At 37.8% G+C, this 20,659-nt stretch overlaps 2 protein-coding genes across 2 annotated transcripts in view; one reads left to right on the forward strand and one right to left on the reverse strand.

Moving 5' to 3' along the window:
* Positions 1-8,866, forward strand: part of appl1 (adaptor protein, phosphotyrosine interaction, PH domain and leucine zipper containing 1) — a 65,628-nt gene extending 56,762 nt beyond the window's left edge. The window contains exons 21-22 of the mRNA XM_060835604.1: positions 627-716; positions 1,303-8,866. Coding sequence (XP_060691587.1) covers positions 627-716; positions 1,303-1,452 — 240 coding nt within the window. The 3' untranslated portion in view covers positions 1,453-8,866. The remainder of the gene's footprint in view (positions 1-626; positions 717-1,302) is intronic.
* A 603-nt stretch (positions 8,867-9,469) lies between these two features.
* The window catches only part of LOC132822475 (dynein axonemal heavy chain 12-like), a 40,394-nt gene continuing 29,204 nt past the window's right edge, over positions 9,470-20,659 (reverse strand). Inside the window, exons 9-10 of the mRNA XM_060835851.1 lie at positions 18,926-19,079; positions 9,470-9,639 (exon numbers count right to left, since the gene is read on the reverse strand). Coding sequence (XP_060691834.1) covers positions 9,470-9,639; positions 18,926-19,079 — 324 coding nt within the window. The remainder of the gene's footprint in view (positions 9,640-18,925; positions 19,080-20,659) is intronic.

The following is a 20,659-nucleotide window of genomic DNA, read 5'->3' on the forward strand; positions in this document are numbered from 1 at the left end:
TGGACTATCACCTGGTGTTGTGTGATTTTTTTTAACTTAATTCATTTAGTTTTTGGTGTTTAGTCATCATGGATTGGGAAGTCTGGAAAATCCCATGTGGAGGCTCGGATAATGGAGTACAATGGCTAAGGCAGTACTTAACTGCACATTTTAAAGTTAAAACATTCCTAAGATGTAACATAGGAAGGTAAATTCATGCCTCCAGATATAAGTAAGAAGATAACCACAATCTAATTGGAGTTATAAATATAAATATCTTCCTTAATGAAATTCAGATGGATGGAGTAGTGGGAATGGATGAAGGGAGAAATTAAAAGTTAAATTGGCAAAACAAAATTGGAGATGGAGGAGATCGTTGCATAGGAATAGGTCCTAACACCTTGTTCAGACACTGTCACCTTTTGTTTGGCTATAGGAGTCATACTTCTAGATTTAGTAAGTGCATGCTTCTAGCTGCCCAATGCATGCCACATGCCCCACCATTGGAGATGATGCAAGTGCTTGAAAAAAAGCATAGCACCATCAAATGTCTAGACTAAAGAGGTTTGCACTGCCATCTTTCGCTCACTTGGACACTTACTAATTTGTCTAAAGTATAATAAATTCTTCGTTATCTGTTGCATTAGGATCGTCAAACCACAGATAAACAGAGAGAATTTGACCGAGAAAAGGAAAAGCAACTCATGGAACTTAATAAACAAAAACAAATTGAAAAGGTAAAAGGAAACAAACTCTACTGTCAGTAGAATTTTTCTTCTTACTCCTTTTGGCTTATTTTCAGTTTAGTTGTTAATATATCTTTGGGCACTTTCTCAAAAGTTTAAACAAACTTGTTTCAGAACAAAATGAAACCCGAAAGAACTGCAGATGCTGTAAAATCAGAAACAAAAATAGAAATTGCTGGAAACACTCAGTAGGTCTGGCAGCAGCTGTGGAGAGGAATCCAAGTTAACATTTCAGGTCGAGTGACCCTTCCTCTAAGACCCTTCCTCACAGATGCTACTGAGCTTTTCCAGCAATTTTTATTTTTGTTTCAGAACAAAATGGTTTGTAAATTTAATTTTTATATATTTCACTTTCAGAGTGCAAAAATTCAAAGTGAAAATATGGCAGCTTATCGTTTTATATTACTCATAGGTATGACATCATAATGTTAGCTACAACATTAGATAGCATTTAGAAGTTTTCATGAGTAAATCTGATCTTGTTAATTGTAAGTTTCCATCTTTACACCAAAATAGCATTACAGAACCCTGTATGAATATGTAAAAAATTATAATGTTAAAATAACATTGCTTTCAGGATTTGGAGGAACAAAGTCGCCTAATAGCTGCTTCTATTCGGCCAAACCAGATGAGTGGTGAGAGCCAGTTTGTTCCATTGGATAATAGTACACAGGCTGAAAGCAGTGACACAGGAGATGATGGAAAGAAAAAGGAATTGGAAACCTGAAATGTTGACAGTAAAGATGAAGAAAATGTTGATTAGGTTGCATTTGTATTCAGACCACAACAAGTGAAGAGCACTAAATAAAGACCCAGATTCATGCAGTCAGTGGAATATGGCAGCCCTTGCCTCTGACCTCAAATAATTGTTGCCCACGAAGATTTGTAATATGGATTTCCTCCTCTCTTGACACTAGTTTGAATCTGGTGCCAAGGCATGAGGATCTCCATGCACCAACAACAGTGATGTCATCAAGTAGGGTAAGCTCATCAAATCACATTCAATTATTCTCACAAAGGAAATCTGGAAGTAAAATGTACTAATTATTCTTTGCTTTAAATACATCTTACAGAGAGTGAAATCAATGATTAGGGCATGGGCATTAGAAGCTAAAATATCACAAACCTGTTTTTTAAGCATGTATTACAAACTTGGATTTTTAAATCAGAATGGAAAGATTTGGCATTCCATAAACATAGAATTAATTTTCTTGTAGAGAATTCTTCAGCCATAGTTATGACTTTGTATGCATTTAAGAATCTAGTTACATCTCATCAAGGTATAACTTTTTTTTAAAAAACAGTGGTATTTCAGAATAAAAAGGAAGTTCTTCTCAGTGCAATAATTTCCAATTGAATGCAGCCTACCAGGACTTTGACAATGCACCCAACGGAGGAGGGTAAAATTGGACAGTAACTTCTGGATTTTCCAGCTTAATTGAGCATGTTTGAATTCTAGAATTTGCTGTCAATTTCAGAAGAGTAATGATGGCAAATACTGACTGCTTTGCCATCATTTCTGTCATAAAATTCAGGCCATGATCACAGTGACATAGTGATAAAAATCCTTGGCGATCACTAAAAGAATTAATCTAAAAATTAATTCGTAAAAAATTCTTCTGAGCAGCTCGACCTAAGTGTGATGAAATTTTCAAAGCCTTCCAATCTGCATTTGCCTATCATAATCTATGATAATGTATAATAAGGTGACAAAATTGAAATAATCTCTGTTACATCTGGTTCTGAACAGCTTGTTAACTCTTCTGCATATCTTTGCATTTTTACTTGAAAGTAAGGTCTATGGATTCTATATTTTATACATTTTATCCTTATACTGTGTATAAATGTGTGTAGCAAGAGCTAACATATCTTTATTAATTGGTAAAAACACTCATTTATCTTTCATAATATCATAACTTAGCAACTTACAGTTACTGCTTTTGATAAACAAATTGAATGGACAATTTGTTTCCCTTTACCAGCACGTGCTTTAAGAGTTGAGTATTACATTGTGCTCTACTTCCGTGAATCATATTTTAAAATGTATACAGTTGCCTTTTATGTTATTAAATGTTAATGAAACCTATCTATCTCATTTACAGTACAGTGAAATACTGTATTCAGAGCATAGTTATTAGCTTCATGCTGTGTTGCACCACTTGATATTGAACTGGCTTATGGTAACAGTGTAAACTGTAGATTGCTGCTGAATTTATTGAAATGGATTTACATAAAGTTATAACTAGTACAACTATTAATTGAAAAAAAAAATTCAGCTTTGTGAAGTCAAAGTTGAAAGCAGTTTGTTCTGAGGCCTTTAAATGATTTTTGCTCAAACTGAATTAACACACCTCTAAGGTACTAAGTTGATTGAACTATTTAATCCAGATTCACAGTTTGACAACCACTTTGTGTTTAGTGAAGGCAATTTCTGGGTAATTAGGCAATACCATATGTTTTTTATATATACTTTTAGAAAAAATTATGGGGGTAGTTAATTTTAGGAATATTGACAATTACTGTGTTTCTGTGGCTATTGCACATTATTCTTATTACCTTTGTGGATGTATTTCACAATTGAAATAAGTCAGTATGAGAATTTTTAAGTACGTTGGTTAAATTGTAGAGTAAAACGTCCTCTCTATTCCCAAAATGTTGTTGTACAATTCTGTGAAGTGCCCATCACTGCTTCAGATAAACACATTGTACAGACTTTTAAAGCACATTGTTATACATTAATATGAACTTTTATTGATTCTTGCATTATGTAATATATCTATTCATAAAGTAATGTGGTTATATTTGAGGTTGTTTGCAACATTTGCATGTACCAAATGCGTGTCCCGTACTGTATTAAGGTCTGAATGTTTCATTTCCTCATTTCCAATTGAATTATATATAAATGTAAAATAACTGTCTTCTCATTGAATGACATACTAATTGTGATTTTCCAATTTTTATTCTTCATTTCTTTAAATGTGGAGAATTAGTTTAAGGGTTGTTGTAGATTATACTTATTTTATCAATTTGCGCCAAAGAAGCAGAATTACTTAATTTACACTATATAGGTATAGGCTGGCTATTCATCTTGAAGGGGACAACCTGCACTGTAAGCACAGACTACATGCACTTTGAGCATTTTAACACTTGGAAACTAAAATTACCTAGAAACTTCAAAATTACCCAGTAAAATAATCTGTAAAACCAGAAATTGTCAAAATAACCTATTTCCAAATTTGTCCGTAAATGCATCTGCTTTGGTTTGGCAAATTAAAGTCACCTAATTAGGAGGCTGTGTCCTTACAGGCTACAAATTCTGAACTTAAATATTAGGCTAAACAGTGTGAAAGAAATTAAATGCATTATAACCAACCCTATGGATTATTCTAAACTTTTTGTTCTAGTGCATGTGACAGTAAAGCTAATGCAATTCAATAGTGTATTAGGTCGGTTCTGATGCAACGCAATAGTTCCATTCTTGTGCGATCTTGAGTTATAAGAAAATTGTACAATAGCCGCACTTTATAAACTAATGGTGCCAGAATCATACTATAGCCAAACCAGGTAAGGAAAATTTGCGTTCTACAAATAGCAATCTAAATTCTTTGATCTCATTGAATTTGCATTGAAGAAACATGCATTATAACAAAGTATAAGTGTATTAGTGAATAGTCCAGGAAGGAGTATCACAAGTTCGAAACTTCCAACAATGTGTATTTATTTACACAGTAGTGTTTTCTAAAGGTCCATATTTTGGACTACTAATTTTTCACATAACATTTAATAGCATACCTGAGTGGAATTTTGTGTGATTTCTTCTTCAGAGTAGCTGCCATTTATTCTTGGGGATTTGGAAAATGACTTTGTAAACCATTCTTTTTCCTCCAGTAACATACTAATTTTATCCAATAAGTAGCTGAGTCCAACAGACTAAAAGGTTCAGCTGTTTATTGATTTATGCTGACTTAGCTGATCTCACCGAGCCAACAGCATAATTATTTGCAAGTGGTGTCATATTTAAGCTAGAAAAGAGGAAGTTAGTATTTCTGCTTTGATTTCTGATCAGCAAGCCTTGCAGGAAAGTATGTTTGGATACCTGGTGATGGCAGGTTTTGCGTGTCTAGTTTGTTCACACTTAACAATAGTAAAGTACCAATCATATTTGAGCCCTGAAGACACATGAGAACCTGTGAAATCTTGAAGCCTATTTGTTGTTTTATTTTCATTTCTTTTTTATTTGCAGACTAAAGTCCTGTTCAATCTATTCAGTGTCACACATAAAACCCAGAACTCTAGTTACCCTTTATGACCTTTACTACTAGTGCATCCTGTGTTTAAAATATCTACATAGCTATAGTACTAAATGTCTTTTTCTACTCTGCTACCAGTTTTTCTGTTAGAATATGCTTCCACTAACCGCTATTCCCAGAGTGTACCCTTTCCAATTTCTCAGCATCCAGTTATCCCTGCCATCCATTTGCTTTCTTCACTAATGTGTGTGTCATCCTACAGTCTCTCGCATGCATCCTTGCAATGTCAACAAATGTTTGATATTACTACATTTGAGCCTATGTTGAAATTATTTATTGAAATAGCAAATAAAAAGATGTTGAACAATACCTGAGGTAAATTCATATTCTTCCAAAATTGAAAGAAACTACCAATCTTTGTCTTTGCTTTTTCTCCTCCAGCAATTACTCTGTTTATATGGCTACCTTTCTTATTACCACATATATTAATTTTCCTGAGTCTTTTCTATAGTAATAGATGTTTTCTACAGATTCATGCAACAATTCTATATCAGCAAAAACTAGACATTTTATGCATAGAAGTAATCTTTTGGAGAGAGAAATACAGATTCACACAGCATCTCATTTCTTTTTGGATAATGTTGTGGAACACATTGTGTTCACCCAGCTAACTGTACAGGTTGATGGAGCCTCTTTAAAATTTTATTGAGAAACACCGCTGACAATCATAGAATCTTACTATACAGGAGGCCACCATTCATCCGGTTGTGCCTCTGCAATTTACGATCAATGGCAGTCTACAGGATGTTAATGTGGTGGCACATCAATGGTAATGTAGTTGACGGGAGACTTTGTTGAGCTTAGTCAATACAAGACACTGTATGACAGGAATGTTACTTGTGTTAGGTTTCTCATAGAGACTGATAATTGGAAGTTTCAATTTTAAAAACAAAACTTAGCTGAAAGATCATTGACAAGATTTCATGTTTTAAACTTTTAACAAATGACTGAAATAACGTATGGCTAAACACTATTTTCTTTTTGTTGACAACTTGTAATTTAATGAAAGAAAATGGCATTCATTCATTATATTAAGTTTGTAAATGATCCCAAAATGGCTTTCTTTATCGTTTTTATGTGAAACTTATTACCCTTGTATCTAGGTAGCAAATGTGAATTCAACTGTCTTTCTTCTTACAAGTAATGAATCATTGGCAGTATAGATGTTGGAGTTGCACTCATCCAGGCAAGTGGGGAGTATTCTTAAGCCTTGTAGATGGTGGACAGACTTTGAGGAGTCAGGAGATAATTTACTCACTATAGTATTCCAAGCCCCTGAACTATTCTTTTAGCCACAATATTTCTATGGCTAGTCCAGTTCAGTTTCTGGTTGATGGTAGTCCCCAGAATGTGGATTCTGCTTGCTGCCAGAAGCACTGAATTTTCATCCCTAAATCTCCTCACCCCTCTAACTCTTAATGCACTCCTATAGCTCTTTATAAATAAGGAGCTGCCGATAACAAGTGAGGTGAATTTTATTTTATAAGATTAGGAAGGGATTTTATAGGAACATAAAATTATGAAAAAGATGGAAAAGATAGAGACAGGCAGGTTGTTTCCACTGGTGGGTGAGACTAGGACTAGGGGATGTGGCCTTAAGATTAGGGCGAGTAGATTTAGGTCAGATGAGCAGGAACTGCTTTTCCCAAAGAGTAGTGAATCTATGGAATTCTCTGCTCAAGGAAGCAGTAGAGGCAGCTTCATTAAATATATTCATGACACAGTTGGATGGGTTTTTGCATGGTAGGAGAATTAAGGGATATGGGGATTAGGAGGAGCTGAGACGATGGATAGATCAGCCATGATATAATGAATGGTGAAACAGGCTCGATGGGCCAAATGGCCTACTCCTGCTTCTATTACTATGAGACTGTGTTTTTGGACCTTTCTGGCTGAAAAGGCAGACGAAGCAGAGACTGAATTATCTTGAAGACCAGGTGGATAGATTATTGGTAAGCAGAGTAGGAGTGGGAATGTGGAGTTGAGGTTTCAATCTGATCAGCCATGATCTTATTTAATGGTGGAGCCAGTTTCAGGGTTCTGTTTGCTGTCTGTTGAACATCTTTTTGACCACGGTTTTGGTCCTTGCCCTTATTATACCATCTTCAATGGCTCAGTATCAAATTTGAACTAAAACATTTCAGTGAAGTGCAGAGGGACATTTTTCAATATCAATGGCATGATAAAAATGCAGTTTTTTATTTGGATTTAACTTGGCAAATTTCTCAATCTGCACTGGTGAAAATAAAGGTTCAAAGACAGGTTTATATAACCATGTTTAAAGAACTGTCAATAGAAAGTTTGTCATATAAATGTAAAAATAGACCGTATGATCATATGTACACCACATTTGTAACATTTATTAACCTTTATAAACTCTGCCTTTACCTATATTTTTTTCATATTTCACATATCAACTCCTTACCTGCAACCTCTCCATAGAAGATGAGAATGATGTCATGATGTGAAATTTTCAATATGTTTCCAAAAGTTAAAGACCACTTTCCAAAGCTGCAGCCCCACCTTGAGCCTTGTTAAGGATAGTTCTTCAGTTTCCCACCCAACCCCTGCCAAATGAAATGAAGATTTTTGGGGAGAGAAGACAGTGGGCATGTAGCATTCGTTGTGAAAATGTTTTAAATGTTCAGGTTTTGTCATTTACAATGTTATTTTCCCCATTATCCCTGTGATCTGTGAAGTTCATGTCATAGTAGAACAGGTTTGGTCAGATTAAAAACTCAAGACAGGAACTAATCCAGGGAATTTCATATTGAACTTTAAAATTCATCTTACCCCAAAACTAGCACTGATATTAAGTTAAATAGAATTGCAAGGCATTTTGAGAAACATTTTTGCTGTTGACTAATACAAAATAGCTTTGAGCTGACCTGTTAAAAAATCAATGCATTTAGTTAACATCTAAGACTGTTTTCATACTATAACTCTAGAATGGCCAATAGCAGAAAAAAAACTATCAGAATAAAGAAAGTTTGAATCAAGTGACATGCCAAGGCAGCAATTATCTACATCTATTTCATACTCCGTTAGAGCATTGGCACCCTATTTATACTCCAAATCTAAACGCCATCCAGCTCGTGTTAGTGCAAAGCCCAAATGAATCTGCAAAGTTTGTAGTATTAATGATAAGTGAAGCTGTTTTTATTCTTTCACCCAACTCTTAAGAGAATGAGCCAACTCTGCAGGTTTTGCAAAAAGAAGATAATTAATAGCTAATTGATTACATCTTTAAAAATCTCTTTCAACCTGTGTTTGATTTTCTTTGTGCACTGAAATTTCCAATATTTAAGCTTCCTCCCCCCACTTGTTAGGTGCTTTTGAATTATATCAATATATCCAATGCTTAAATATTAATTTGTATTACATTGGAGGTACAGCACAAAAACATTAAATACAAACTGAATGTTTATTAAGCTTAAATTATCGTCAAAGGTTTGAAATTAGTTTGCAAACTACAGTTTTTAAAATATCCATACAGGGTAGGTTAACATTGAGTAATAGTTGGCTTACTACAGTTAGAATATTGTGAATAAATTAAGTAACCTACAACAAGGTTCATGATCAGTAAAAGGGGACATGATAAATTGTTCACTTCTTGATTAACTGAAATACATATTTCATCCGTTTTCTGCTCTGTGGCATTTTTAATAAATTGAAGATGCAACTTACTACAACTTACTCTTAGGTTAAAGAAGTTGACCATTGATATCACAAAGGTACTGTGTCTAAAGATATTTGGTGCATTATTTACGATTTTTTTATTACTAAAGATATGTGTAATCTATTTGTTTAAATTTATTCAAACTGTTTTAATACTCCTGTACCAATATATTTTGATTAATGGCATTGTACTGGCTTCTACCTAAAGTTTGAAAATATATGTACAAGCCAATGTTCAATGATTAATAAATCCTAAAAAGTTAAATACTAGAAACTACAGCTTATTTCATTTGTTTATATTTATTATTAAATAATTGTTAAAAACCATTGTGCCTAAAAACATATTTCAGAATTTCACAATGGAGTATCCAAAAATAGAACCAATACTTTTATGAATTAAATAAGCCAGTCCTTTATGAACTTTCAATGTCTGTTGCCTCAAACAGTTTGATAATGAGCTTCAATTTATTCTCATTCTTTCTCTTTGCTGTCTTCATTTTGGACATCTTCTCGCGTGCCAGTGACAATCAGTATACTGAAGCAACAGACCCATATCACTTATTTTAATTTAAATTATATTCAAACTTAAATAATAAAATCATGATGTCAATTAAATATTTAGTTGTCTCTAACTTAATTGATTAAAGCAAAATAATAACCTTGCTACATTTTAAAATTTCTCACAAAACATATCTGTGAAGCTATCAATATATTTTTGAAGTTACCTTAAAAATATAAAATTGAATTATCAGCAATTTAACAGGTTTCTTTTTCATTATAAAGATCATATTCTTTAAAGAGAATGTAATCTTTAAGGCGACTGGGTAAAGACAGAAATGTCATAAATACCGGACACCTCAGTCTCATCCGGCCCATGCATTTTCGGATCTTCAGCCTACACAGATGCATCAAAGAACGTGGATTTTCTGGAATTAAGGAGGGACTAATCATAAATATGAACCTACTTAGAAACTCTGAATTGATCAATTTGTAATCCATAGTTTACTTTATTTTCATATAATTTATAGATACCAAAAGGCAGTTTTTCAAAATATACCAGAATTTAGCATTAATGAAATTTAAGAACCAAACTAGAAAGATACAAATTTGAACTAATTGCTAAGTCTCACCCTGGTAAATTGTTCTGCATGATTAAATGTGTCTTTATCATGATCATACTAGTTAAGAGACCTACCTTTTTAATTGCTGTGGAAGTAGCAGCATTAATGCATGTAGGTTGCTGTACATCAGTTTTCAATTTAGCAATTCTTCAAATAGTGACAAAATGTTTTAATAACAAAAAGCTTTTGATGTTGTTAAAACTTGCATCAGAAACACAGTGTCCAATATATCAAGGGGCTTGGAGTGGAATTATACATGGTAGCTAAAACTTAGACACAGCAATGTGAAGTCTGGATGATCCTCTTGGTGGACAAGTGCAGGAGTCTTCCGTGGCTATCCCCATTTCAAACAAGTATGCTGTTTTGAAAAATGGTGGGGTGGGGGGGGGGGGTGGGGTGTGTGGGGGGGTGATGGATTCTCAGGAATGTAGCATGAACAGCCAAGTTTCTGGTATTGAGACTGGCTCTAACATAATGAGGGGTACGCCGGGTTCCAAGTGATCGATTGTGATAGGGGATTCTGTAGTCAGAGGCACAGACAGATGTTTCTGTGGCCAGCAGCAAAAAATCAGAATGGTGTGTTGCCTCCCTGGTGCCAGGATCAATGATATCTCAAAGAGGGTGCAGAATGTTCTCAAAGGGGAGAGGAACCAGTAGCAGGTCATTGTACACATTGGAACTAACAACGTAAGAAGGGAAAAAGATGAGATTCTGAAGGAAGAATATAGAAAGTTAGGCAGGAATTTAAAAAGGACGTCCTTAACAGTAGTAAAATCTTCATGTTTCCTGGTGCTACGAGCTAGTAAGGGTAGGAATAGGGGCATAGAGCAGATGAATATGTGGCTGAGGAGCTGGTGCAGGGGAGAAGAGTTCATATTTTTGGATTATTGGAATCTCTTCTGGGGTAAAAGTGACCTGTACAAGAAGGACTGGCAGGGAGATTTGCTAGAGCTGCTGGGGAGGACTTAAACTTGTGGGGGAGGGGGGAGGACCCAGGAAGATAGTGAGGAAAGAAATCAATCTGAGACCGATACAGTTGGGAAAAGGAGCAAGTCGAACAGGCAGGCAGGCAGGAATAAAGCAGAGAACAAGGTAGGACGGATAAACTGCATTTACTTCAATGCAAAAGGCCTAATGGAAAGCAGATGAACTCCGAGCATGGTTAGGAACATGGGACTGGGATATCATAGCAATTACAGAAACATGGCTCAGGGATGGATAGGACTGGCAGCTAAATATTCCAGGATACAAATGCTACAGGAAGGATAGGGAGGGAGGCAAGAGGGAAGCGGGAATGGTGTCTTTAATAAGAAATAGCATTACAGCTGTGCTGAGGGAGGATATTCCCGGGAATACATCCAGGGAAGTTATTTGGGTGGAACTGAGAAATAAGAAAGGGATGATCATCTTTATTGGGATTGTATTGTAGCCGCCCCCCCCCAATAGTAGGAAATTGAGAAACAAATTTGTAAGGAGATTTCAATTACCTATAAGAAAAATAGGGTGGTTGTGGTAAGGGATTTTAACTTTCTAAACATAGACTTATGTTTGGATAGTATTAAGGGTTTAGATGGAGAAGAATTTAAGTGTGTACAAGAAAATTTTCTGATTCAGTATGTGGATGCACCTACTAGAGAAGGTGCAAAACTTGACTTACTCTTTGTAAATAAGGCAGGGCAGGTGACTGAGGGGTCAGTGGGGATCACTTTGGGGCCAGCGACCATAATTTTATTAGTTTTAAAATAGTGATGGAAAAGGATAGATCTGATCATAAAGTTGAAGTTCTAAATTAGAGGAAGGCTAATTTTGACAGTGTAAGGCAAAAGATTTCATAAGCTGATTGGGACCAGATATTCGCTGCTTAAGGGACAGCTAGAAAATGGGAAGCCTTCAAAAATGAGATAACAAGAGTCCAGAGACAGTATATTCCTGTTAGGATGAAAGGAAAGGCTGGTAGGTATAGGGAATGTTGGATGACTAGAAGTTAAGGTTTCTGTTAAGAAAAAGAAGGAAGCATATGTAAGGTATAGACAGGATAGATCGAGTGAATCCTTAGAGTACAAAGGCAATAGGAGTATACTTCAGATGGAAATCAGGAGGGCAAAAAGAGGACATGAGATAGCTTTGGCAAATAGAATTAAGGAGAATCCAAAGGGACTTTACAAATACTTAAAGACAAAAGGGTAACAAGGGAGAGAATACGGCCCCTCAAAGATCAGCAAGGCAGCCTTTGTGTGCAGCCACAGGAAATGAGGGAGATACTAAACGTGTGTTTTGCATTAGTATTTACTGTGGAGAAGGACATGGAAGATATAGAATGTAGGGAAATAGATAATGACACCTTAAAAAATGTCCATGTTACAGAAGAGGTGGTTCTGGATGTCTTGAAACGCATGGAAGTGGATAAACCCCCAGACCTGATCAGGTGTACCCTAGAACTATGGGAAGCTAGAGAAATGATTGTTGGGCTTCTTGCTGAGATATTTGTATCATCGATGGTCACAGGTGAGGTGCTGAAAGAATCACGTGATGCCTCTATTTAAGAAAGGTGGTAAGGAAAAGCCAGGGAACCATAGACTGGTGAGCCTGACATCGGTGGTGGGCAAGTTGTTGGAGGGAATCCTGAGGGCCAGGGTTTACATGTATTTGGCAAGGCAAGGACTGATTAGGGAGAGTCAGCATGGCTTTGTGTGTGGGAAATCATGTCTCATGACTTGATTGAGTTTTTGAGAAGTTTTTGAACAAAGGATTGATGAGGGCAGAGTGATAGACGTGATCTATATGAACTTCAGTAAGGCGTTTGACAATGTTCCTCATGGGAGACTGGTTAGCAAGGTTAGATCTCATGGAATACACGGAGAACTAGCCATATGCACAAAGAACTGGCTCAAAGGTAGAAAATAGAGGGTGGTGGTGGTGAAGGGTTGCTTTTCAGGCTGGAGGCCTGTGACCAGTGGAGTGCCACAAGTATCGGTAATGGGTCCACTACCTTTTGTCATTTACATAAATGATTTGGATGTGAGCATAAGAGTTACAGTCAGTAAGCTTGCAGATGACACCAAAATTGGAGGTGAAGTGGACAAGAAAGAAGGTTACCTCCAGAGTACAATGGGATCTTGATCAAATGGGCCAATGAGCTGAGGACAGATGGAGTTTAATTTTGATAAATGTGAGGTTCTGCATTTTGGAAAAGCAAATCAGAGCAGGACTTTACACTTGATGGTAAGGTCCTGGGGAGTGTTGCTGAACAAAGACACCTTTGAGTACAGTTTCATAGTTCCTTGAAAGTTGGGTGACAGTAGACAGGGTAGTGAAGAAGGCTTGGTATGCTTTCTTTTATTGATCAAAGCATTGAGTATATGAGTTGGGAGGTCATGTTGTGGCTGTACAGGACATTGGTTAGGCTATTTTTGGAATATTATGTATAATTTGGTCTCCTTTCTATCTGAAGGATGTTATGAAACTTGAAAGGATTCAGAAATGATTTACAAGGATGTTGCCAGGGTTGTTGGATTAGAACTATAGGGAGAGGTTGAAGAGGCTGGAGCTGTTTCCCCTGGAGCGTCGGAAGCTGAGGGGTGACCTTCTAGAGGTTTATAAAATCATGAGAGCCATAGTGAGGCAGTGATATCTCTCCAAGCCTCACTCGCTCCAGGAGAGCAGGGAACCCTTTCCTATGTGTGTGCTCTCGCAGCCTGCAGCTCCTTTTATGGCAGCTGCCCCTTCAGAAAGGGAAAGCTGCCTGGAGCATGAGGAGAAAAGACTTTAGTTAGGCCACTGTTCGAATATTGCGTGCAATTCTGGTCTCCCTGCTATAGGAAGGGTGTTGTAACTTGAAAGGATTCAGAAAGGTATACAAGGATGTTGCCAGGGTTGGAGGGTGTGAGCTATAGGAAGAAGCTGAAATAGGATGGGGCTGTTTTCCCTGGAGCATCTGAGGCTGAGGGTGACCTTATAGAGGTTTATAAAATCATGAGGGGCGTGGTTAGGGTAAATAGTCAAGATCTTTTCCCTGGGTTGGGGCAGTTCAGAACTAGAGGGCATAGGTTTAGGGTGAGAAGGGAAAGATATAAAAGGGACCTAAGGGGCTACTTTTTCACACAGAGGGTGGTGTGTATTTGGAATGAGCTACCAGAGGCAGTGGTGGATGTTGGTACAATTGCAACATTTAAAAAGCATCTGGATAGTTATTTGAGTAGGAAGAGTTGAGAGGAATATGGGCCAAGTGCTGGCAAATGGAACTAGATTAGGTGAGGATATGTGGTCGGCATGGACAAATTGGACTGAAGGGTCTGTTTCCGTGCTGTTCATCTCTATGACACTAAGTGTAAAATCAACACCTGTTCAATGCACTAAGCCCAGACTCGGGCTGAAGGTAGCAAAGAACATTTGTACACAAATGCCAGGCAGTTTCAAAAGGGGACAATCTAATTATTGCTCCTTGATATTCAATGGCGTTACCATCACTGAAATCCTGGAGGTCACTAGTGACCAGAAATTCAACTGGACTCACTGTAAGAGTCAGGCAGCATGGAAACAGACCCTTCAGTCCAACTCATCCATGCTGACCAGATGTCCCAATCTGACCTCGTCCCATTTGCCAGCATTTGGCTCATGTCCCTCTAAAACCTTCCTATTCATCTACCAATCCACATGCCTTTTAAATGTCTCCACCACTTCCTCTGGCAGTTTGTTTCATAGCATGTACCACCCGCTGTGTGAAAAAGTTACCTCTCCTGTCCTTTTTAAATTTTTCCCTTACGTAAATAGTAACTACAAGAGTAGATCAGAGGCTAAGAATACTGCAGCAAATAATTTGTCATCTGGCTCCCTGAAGTCTGTCCACCATCTACAAGGCACAACTCCAGTAGAATGGAATTGCCTGGAGAAATGCAGCTCCAACAATACTCAAGAAGCTTGACACCATTCAGGACAAAGCAGCCTGCTTTGGTAGACATCCACTACTTCTACCAACAACACTCAGTAGCAGCAGTGTGTGCTATCGACAAGATCATTGCAGAAATTCACCAAAGATCCTTAGCAGCACTTTCTTAACCCATGACCACTTACATTTAGAAGGACAAGGGCAGCAGATATATGGGAACACTGCCAAGCCACTCACCATCCCAACTTGGAAATGTATTGCCACTCCTTCATTGTTGCCGGGTCAATATCCTAGAATTTTCTACTTGACAGGATAATAGGTCTCCCTATAGCACATGGACTGCAGCAGTTCAAGAAGGCAGCTCATCACCACCTTCTCGATGGCAACTAAAATAATAAATGCTGGCCAGCCAGCAATGCCAATGTTCCGCAAGTGAATTTTAAAAAGTGCAACTTCAACTATATTACAGCTACAAGAGAGGGTTTTCTTTTTGAGCCTATAGGTGCAGTCATTTCAACTTATCTTACTTCTAAATCAGTGGTGGCTCAGTGGTAAGCACTGCTGTTTCATAGTGCCAGGGACCAGGGTTTGATTCCAGCCTCGGGCGATTGTCTGTGTGGAATTTGCTCGTTCTCCCTGTGTCTCTGTGGGTTCCCTCCAGGTGCTCCGATTTTCACCCACAATCCAAAGGTGTGTAGGTCAGGTGAATTGGCCATGCTAAATTGCCCATAGTGTTAGGTGCATGAGTGAGAGGGAATTGGTCTGGATGGGTTACTTTTCAGAGGGTTGGTGTGGACTTGTTGGGCCGAAGGGCCTGTTTCCACACTGTAGGGGAATCTAATCTAATGTTTCAGAAATCTAAGGAGGGTCAAACATACACTGAGTTTGAAAGGATCAAGCAAACTAATTTTAAAAATGGTGGAATGGTGGCTCAGTGGTCAGCACTGCTGCCTCACAGTGCCAGGGACCTGGATTCAATTCCAGCCTCGGGTGACCGTCTGTGTGGCATTTGTGCATTCTCCCCGTGCCTGCACGGGTTTCCTCTGGGTGCTCCGGTTTCGTCCCACAATCCAAAGATGTGCAGGTCAGGTGAATTGGCCATGCTAAATTGCCCATAATGTTAGGTGCATTAGTCAGGGATAAATGTAGTGTTGGAGAATGGGTCTGGGTGGGTTACTCTTCAGAGGGTCGGTGTAGATTTCTTGGGCTGACGGGCCTGTTTCCACACTGTAGGGAATATAATCTAATCTAATCTATTTGAGCTGCCATCATAGATGGAATGGCAATGCAAAATCTAGCAGACTTTTGTCAGGCTGTATGTCGACATAGGAGTTTCATATGAAAGGAGAAATTCATTCTCCTCATAATGAATCTGAATTTGTGGAGTTATGAATTTTATCAAGGAATGTCTTTGTTTAGATTAGATTAGACTCCCTGCAGTGTGGAAACAGGCCCTACGGCCCAACCAGTCCACACCGACCCTCTGAAGAGTAACATACCCAGACCCATTTCCCTCTGACTAACGCACCTAACACTATAGGCAATTTAGCATTTCACCTGACCTGTACATGTTTGGACTGTGAGCACCTGAAGAAAACCTGCACAGACACGGGAGGATGTACAAACTCCATACAGACAGTCGCCCGAAGCTGTAATTGAACCTGGGACCCTGGTGCTGTGAGGCAGCAGTGCTGCTCCAAAAGTCCACACCAACCCCCCAAAGAGTAACCCACCCAGACCCATTCCCCTACTTTATATTTACTCCTGACTAATGCGCCTAACTCTATGGGCAATTTAACATCTTTGGATTGAGGGAGGAAACCCACGCAGACATGGGGACAATGTGCAAATTCCATATAGACAGTAGCCTGAGGTGGGACTTGAACCTAGGTCCCTGGCACTGTGAGGTAACAGTGCTAACCACTGAGCCACCATGCCATTTGATTGCATTGGTAGGGTGAGCATAAATTTAATGACTATTTAGTGCTTTTCTCATGTTATTGTTGCTATTTAAGTTATTCTATTGATCTAATTATCAGGATTTCAGATGTGCCATCTTGTATTATTTTTGACTATGCTGTTGGGCAATTAGCTGAATGTTTGGAGACTGCTGAAGAACTGACAATCCTAATACATCTATTTTCACTCCAACTTTTCCAGACACATTTGCAAATGAATTTGCTCGAACATGCTCCAGACCTTAAATCTTGCACATGCTTTCTGTCTTTCTTTAAGAGATAATGATGAATCATGACTGAAGATAGCTTGAACTAAACCATGGCAACCATTAGTAACTATTACAAAAATGGAAAAGTAAATCTACTGTGTGAGAGAACCATATTGTTGTGCAGCCCACCTAATCTTACCAACACCTCATAAGAGCTCAACATCTTGAATGTAGAATGATTTCATATGACCCCAAGCCAGTCAATCTGGGAATAACTAATGTGAGTTTGGTAGCAATTTAAATAATGCTAGTAGTAAGTTAATTGATCAGAAACTAAATTATACAATGATATTATTGCAAAACACAATTGAGTGAAACATGTTTTAATGGAAAGATAAAGGTAACAATTGTGGGAAGTTTGAATTTCTAAAACAAAGGTTAGCACTGCTGCCTGTGTGCTAGGGACACAGATTTGATTCTACCCTTGGATCACTGTTTGTGTGGCAATTGCACATTCTCTCTGCGTCTGCTTGGGTTTCCTTGGGGTGCTCCGGTTTCCTTCCACAGCCCAAAGATTGGCCAGCATAAATTGTGCTTAGTGTCCAGAAATCTATTGGTTAGATGGATTAGCTATGGTAAATACTGGGTTATAGGGAGAGAATGGGAAGGTGGGTCTGGATGGAATGCTCTTCTGAGAGTTGGAGTGGACCCAATGGGCTGAATGGCTGTTGCCATACTGTAGCAACTTTCAGTTAATTTATTCAGTAACCACCGGTCTGAGATAATTTGTATTAACTTGCTCAAATGAATTAATAAATATTGCAAATACGTAATGTTTTGTTTCAAATGTTTTAAATATAATTTTTACTTTTAGGAATTGAATTGTTTAAATGTATGACATATGGAAAATAAACTAGTAAACACTCTGTTGCCATTAAAAAGATAATTCTTAAGACCATAAGATATTGGAGCAGAATTAGGCCATTCTACCTATTTGAGTCTGCTCTGCCATTTGATTGATTGAAGCTGATATGTTTCTCAACGCTATTGCAAAGAAGAAAAAGAACATTACAGCACAGGCCTTTTGGCCCTCCAAGCCTATTCTCCTGCCTTCTGCCCATATGCTTTGATCCCTTTTCTAATCAAGAACTTATCTGTCTCTTTCTTAAGACACTCAATGACTTGGCATTCACAGCCCTGAATCACTAGCCTCTGGATAAAGAAATTGCTCCTCTGAGGCTGTGCCATCGGATCCTGGTGTCTCCTATTAGTGGAAACATTTTCTCCACGTACACTCTATCCAGACCTGTCAGTATTCTATAAGTTTTAATGAGACACCCTTCTCCTCCTCCTAAACTCCATTGAGTATAGACCCAGAGTCCTCAACAATTCCTCATATGACAAGCCCTTCATTCCGAGGATCATTCTTGTGAACCTCCTCTGGACCAAGTCTAGCATATCTTTCCTTAGAGATAGCTATGCATAAAAGCATATAAAAACACAACAATTAAGCAAAAATAAAAGTAGAAAAACAAGTAGTCTGCTGATATTTTCTGTTTATCTCTGTGTACAAAATATTGTTTAACTCCTGTACAGGTTTTTTTGTTTAATATAAAATTTGGTGGCAAAATACTTTTGGTAAATAATTAGGAGCTTACATTTCTTTTAAAAAGTTATAGTTTCTACCAAGATCATAACATTTCTTAGTACTTAGGTGAAAATATCATAATTCTAAATTTATTCCAGATGCATGTAAGAAGTTCCAAGGAGCTCCAAATAACATGTTTAAAAATTGTTAGGCACCATGGTAGGGTTATACCTGTATTTCATGCAATATCAAACCCATGAAATCTCTGAGGTATTGGGTTCAACTCAGAATTTGTACTACAATTTTGAAATTGCTACAAAGAGGAAACTATTTTCTATTTATATTGAATTTATAGTGCAGATGCACCCTGTATGTGTCATGGGAATGCCATTATGCAGATCTAACATTCATGATTAGCAAGGTTGTTGAAACCATATGATCAGGAACTTACTCAAGATATGCCTGATCTCTGGCCATTCAGTTTGTTGTTCAAGCGTGGCTTTCAGCTTAGAGCAGAAATAAACATGAGCCATATAATCCAACATCACACGGATCACTTTTCCAGATAGATGCTTCAACCAGTTTAAAGTAATGACTTCACAAAACTGAAATAGAAATACAAAAGATTTAACAATTGTTTTCTTTTCAAACGAGAATAAAAAAAGCACTGACCACAGCTGAACTTAATAACATTTCACTCCAGTAAAACTTTTGAGTGAGAACAAAGTTGTGATATATTCCAGTTTAATGGACTAAACTGTAATTTACTCCTGAAACTTCAAAAGTTTCTGTCTAGAAAGTCTATTTTGTATCACAAATGTGTGTCTTAAATTCATGATCGTTCTGGTGAATTTCTGTATTTGTTAGAATACTTCAGTGGTGAAAAATTAAACTGTTCCACTTTTGGCATAGTTTCACTACTGAGCTCATACTGGAGTCTGCTCAGGAAACAGCAGCCATCTGTTCAGTTGTGGAGAGGATGGTATGAAACAGTGTCCTGTGATCCCTGATATGCTCACATATATATTCCAGCAGAGGATACTTTGAAATCCTGAAAGATGTTTGCCTCCCTTGTCCAAAGATCTGGAACCTATTTACCTTTTTGCTGAGGTCAGCCAAATTAACGGAGAATCCAATGTGCATAGGTTATTGATAGCTGGAATCACCTATTAGTTACAGATGCACTGAGTATGCTCTTTAAAAATTATGAGCCTGTGAAAGGTGAATAACGTAAGATGTAGGAACAGGGAGGGCCAGGCTATTCAGATCTTTGACCATTCCATATGGTCATAATTAATACATCTTGATTTCACCTTTTACAGTATAGGTACAGTAGTGGGGATGCTGGGGCATATATAGTCATGGACATGGCAAGACTAAATAGCATTTATGTTAATGCAATGAGTCTTGTGTATAAGGTAGATAAATTTAGAGGGGTTTTACAATGGTGGAAACATGATTGAGGGATGGACAAGAATGGAAACTCCATATTTCAGGGTATGATTACTTCAAATATGACTGAGGAGGAGGAGCTTGTAGAAGAGGTGGTGGTGCAATATTAACTAAGAAAGTGATTCACTATAATGAGGGATGATATCTTAGAAGGTTCCTCAATTGAGGACTGATAGTTAGAATATCAAAACAGAGAGCAACCATATTATTGGGAGTATATTAAAGACCCCAAACAGTCAGGATGAGATAGAAGGGCAGACATGTTGGCAAATTTCAAGAGAGTGTAAAAGCATTAAGATGATAAAGGGGATTTCAACTCCCCCAATTTTAACCTGGATAGACAAAGGATAAAAGGTTTAGAGGCAGCAGAATTTCTGAACTGTATACAGGAGAGCTTTTTAAGCTAATACTGAATATTACAAGAGAAGGGGAGGGTGGGGGAAGCAGTGGGGCGGGGGGGGGGGGGGGGGGGCAGAGCGCGTGGTGGAGAGGTGCTGGACTACCTTTGGGGAACAAAGTCAGGCAATTGTCAGTGTGAAGTGTCAGTGGCAGAGTTTTTTGGTGACAGTGACCATAACTCAGTATGACATTATGGAAAAGGACAAAGTTGGAATGGAAATAGAGTCCGAATTGGGAGAAGGGCGATTTTACTGTGCTAAGGTCAGAATGGAATGGAAGCTGCTACTTGTAGAAAGTCTATGTCAGATTACTGGGAGCTATTTAAAAGAAATTA

The sequence above is a fragment of the Hemiscyllium ocellatum genome, chromosome 14, assembly GCF_020745735.1.
Source record: "Hemiscyllium ocellatum isolate sHemOce1 chromosome 14, sHemOce1.pat.X.cur, whole genome shotgun sequence".
NCBI lineage: Eukaryota > Metazoa > Chordata > Chondrichthyes > Orectolobiformes > Hemiscylliidae > Hemiscyllium > Hemiscyllium ocellatum.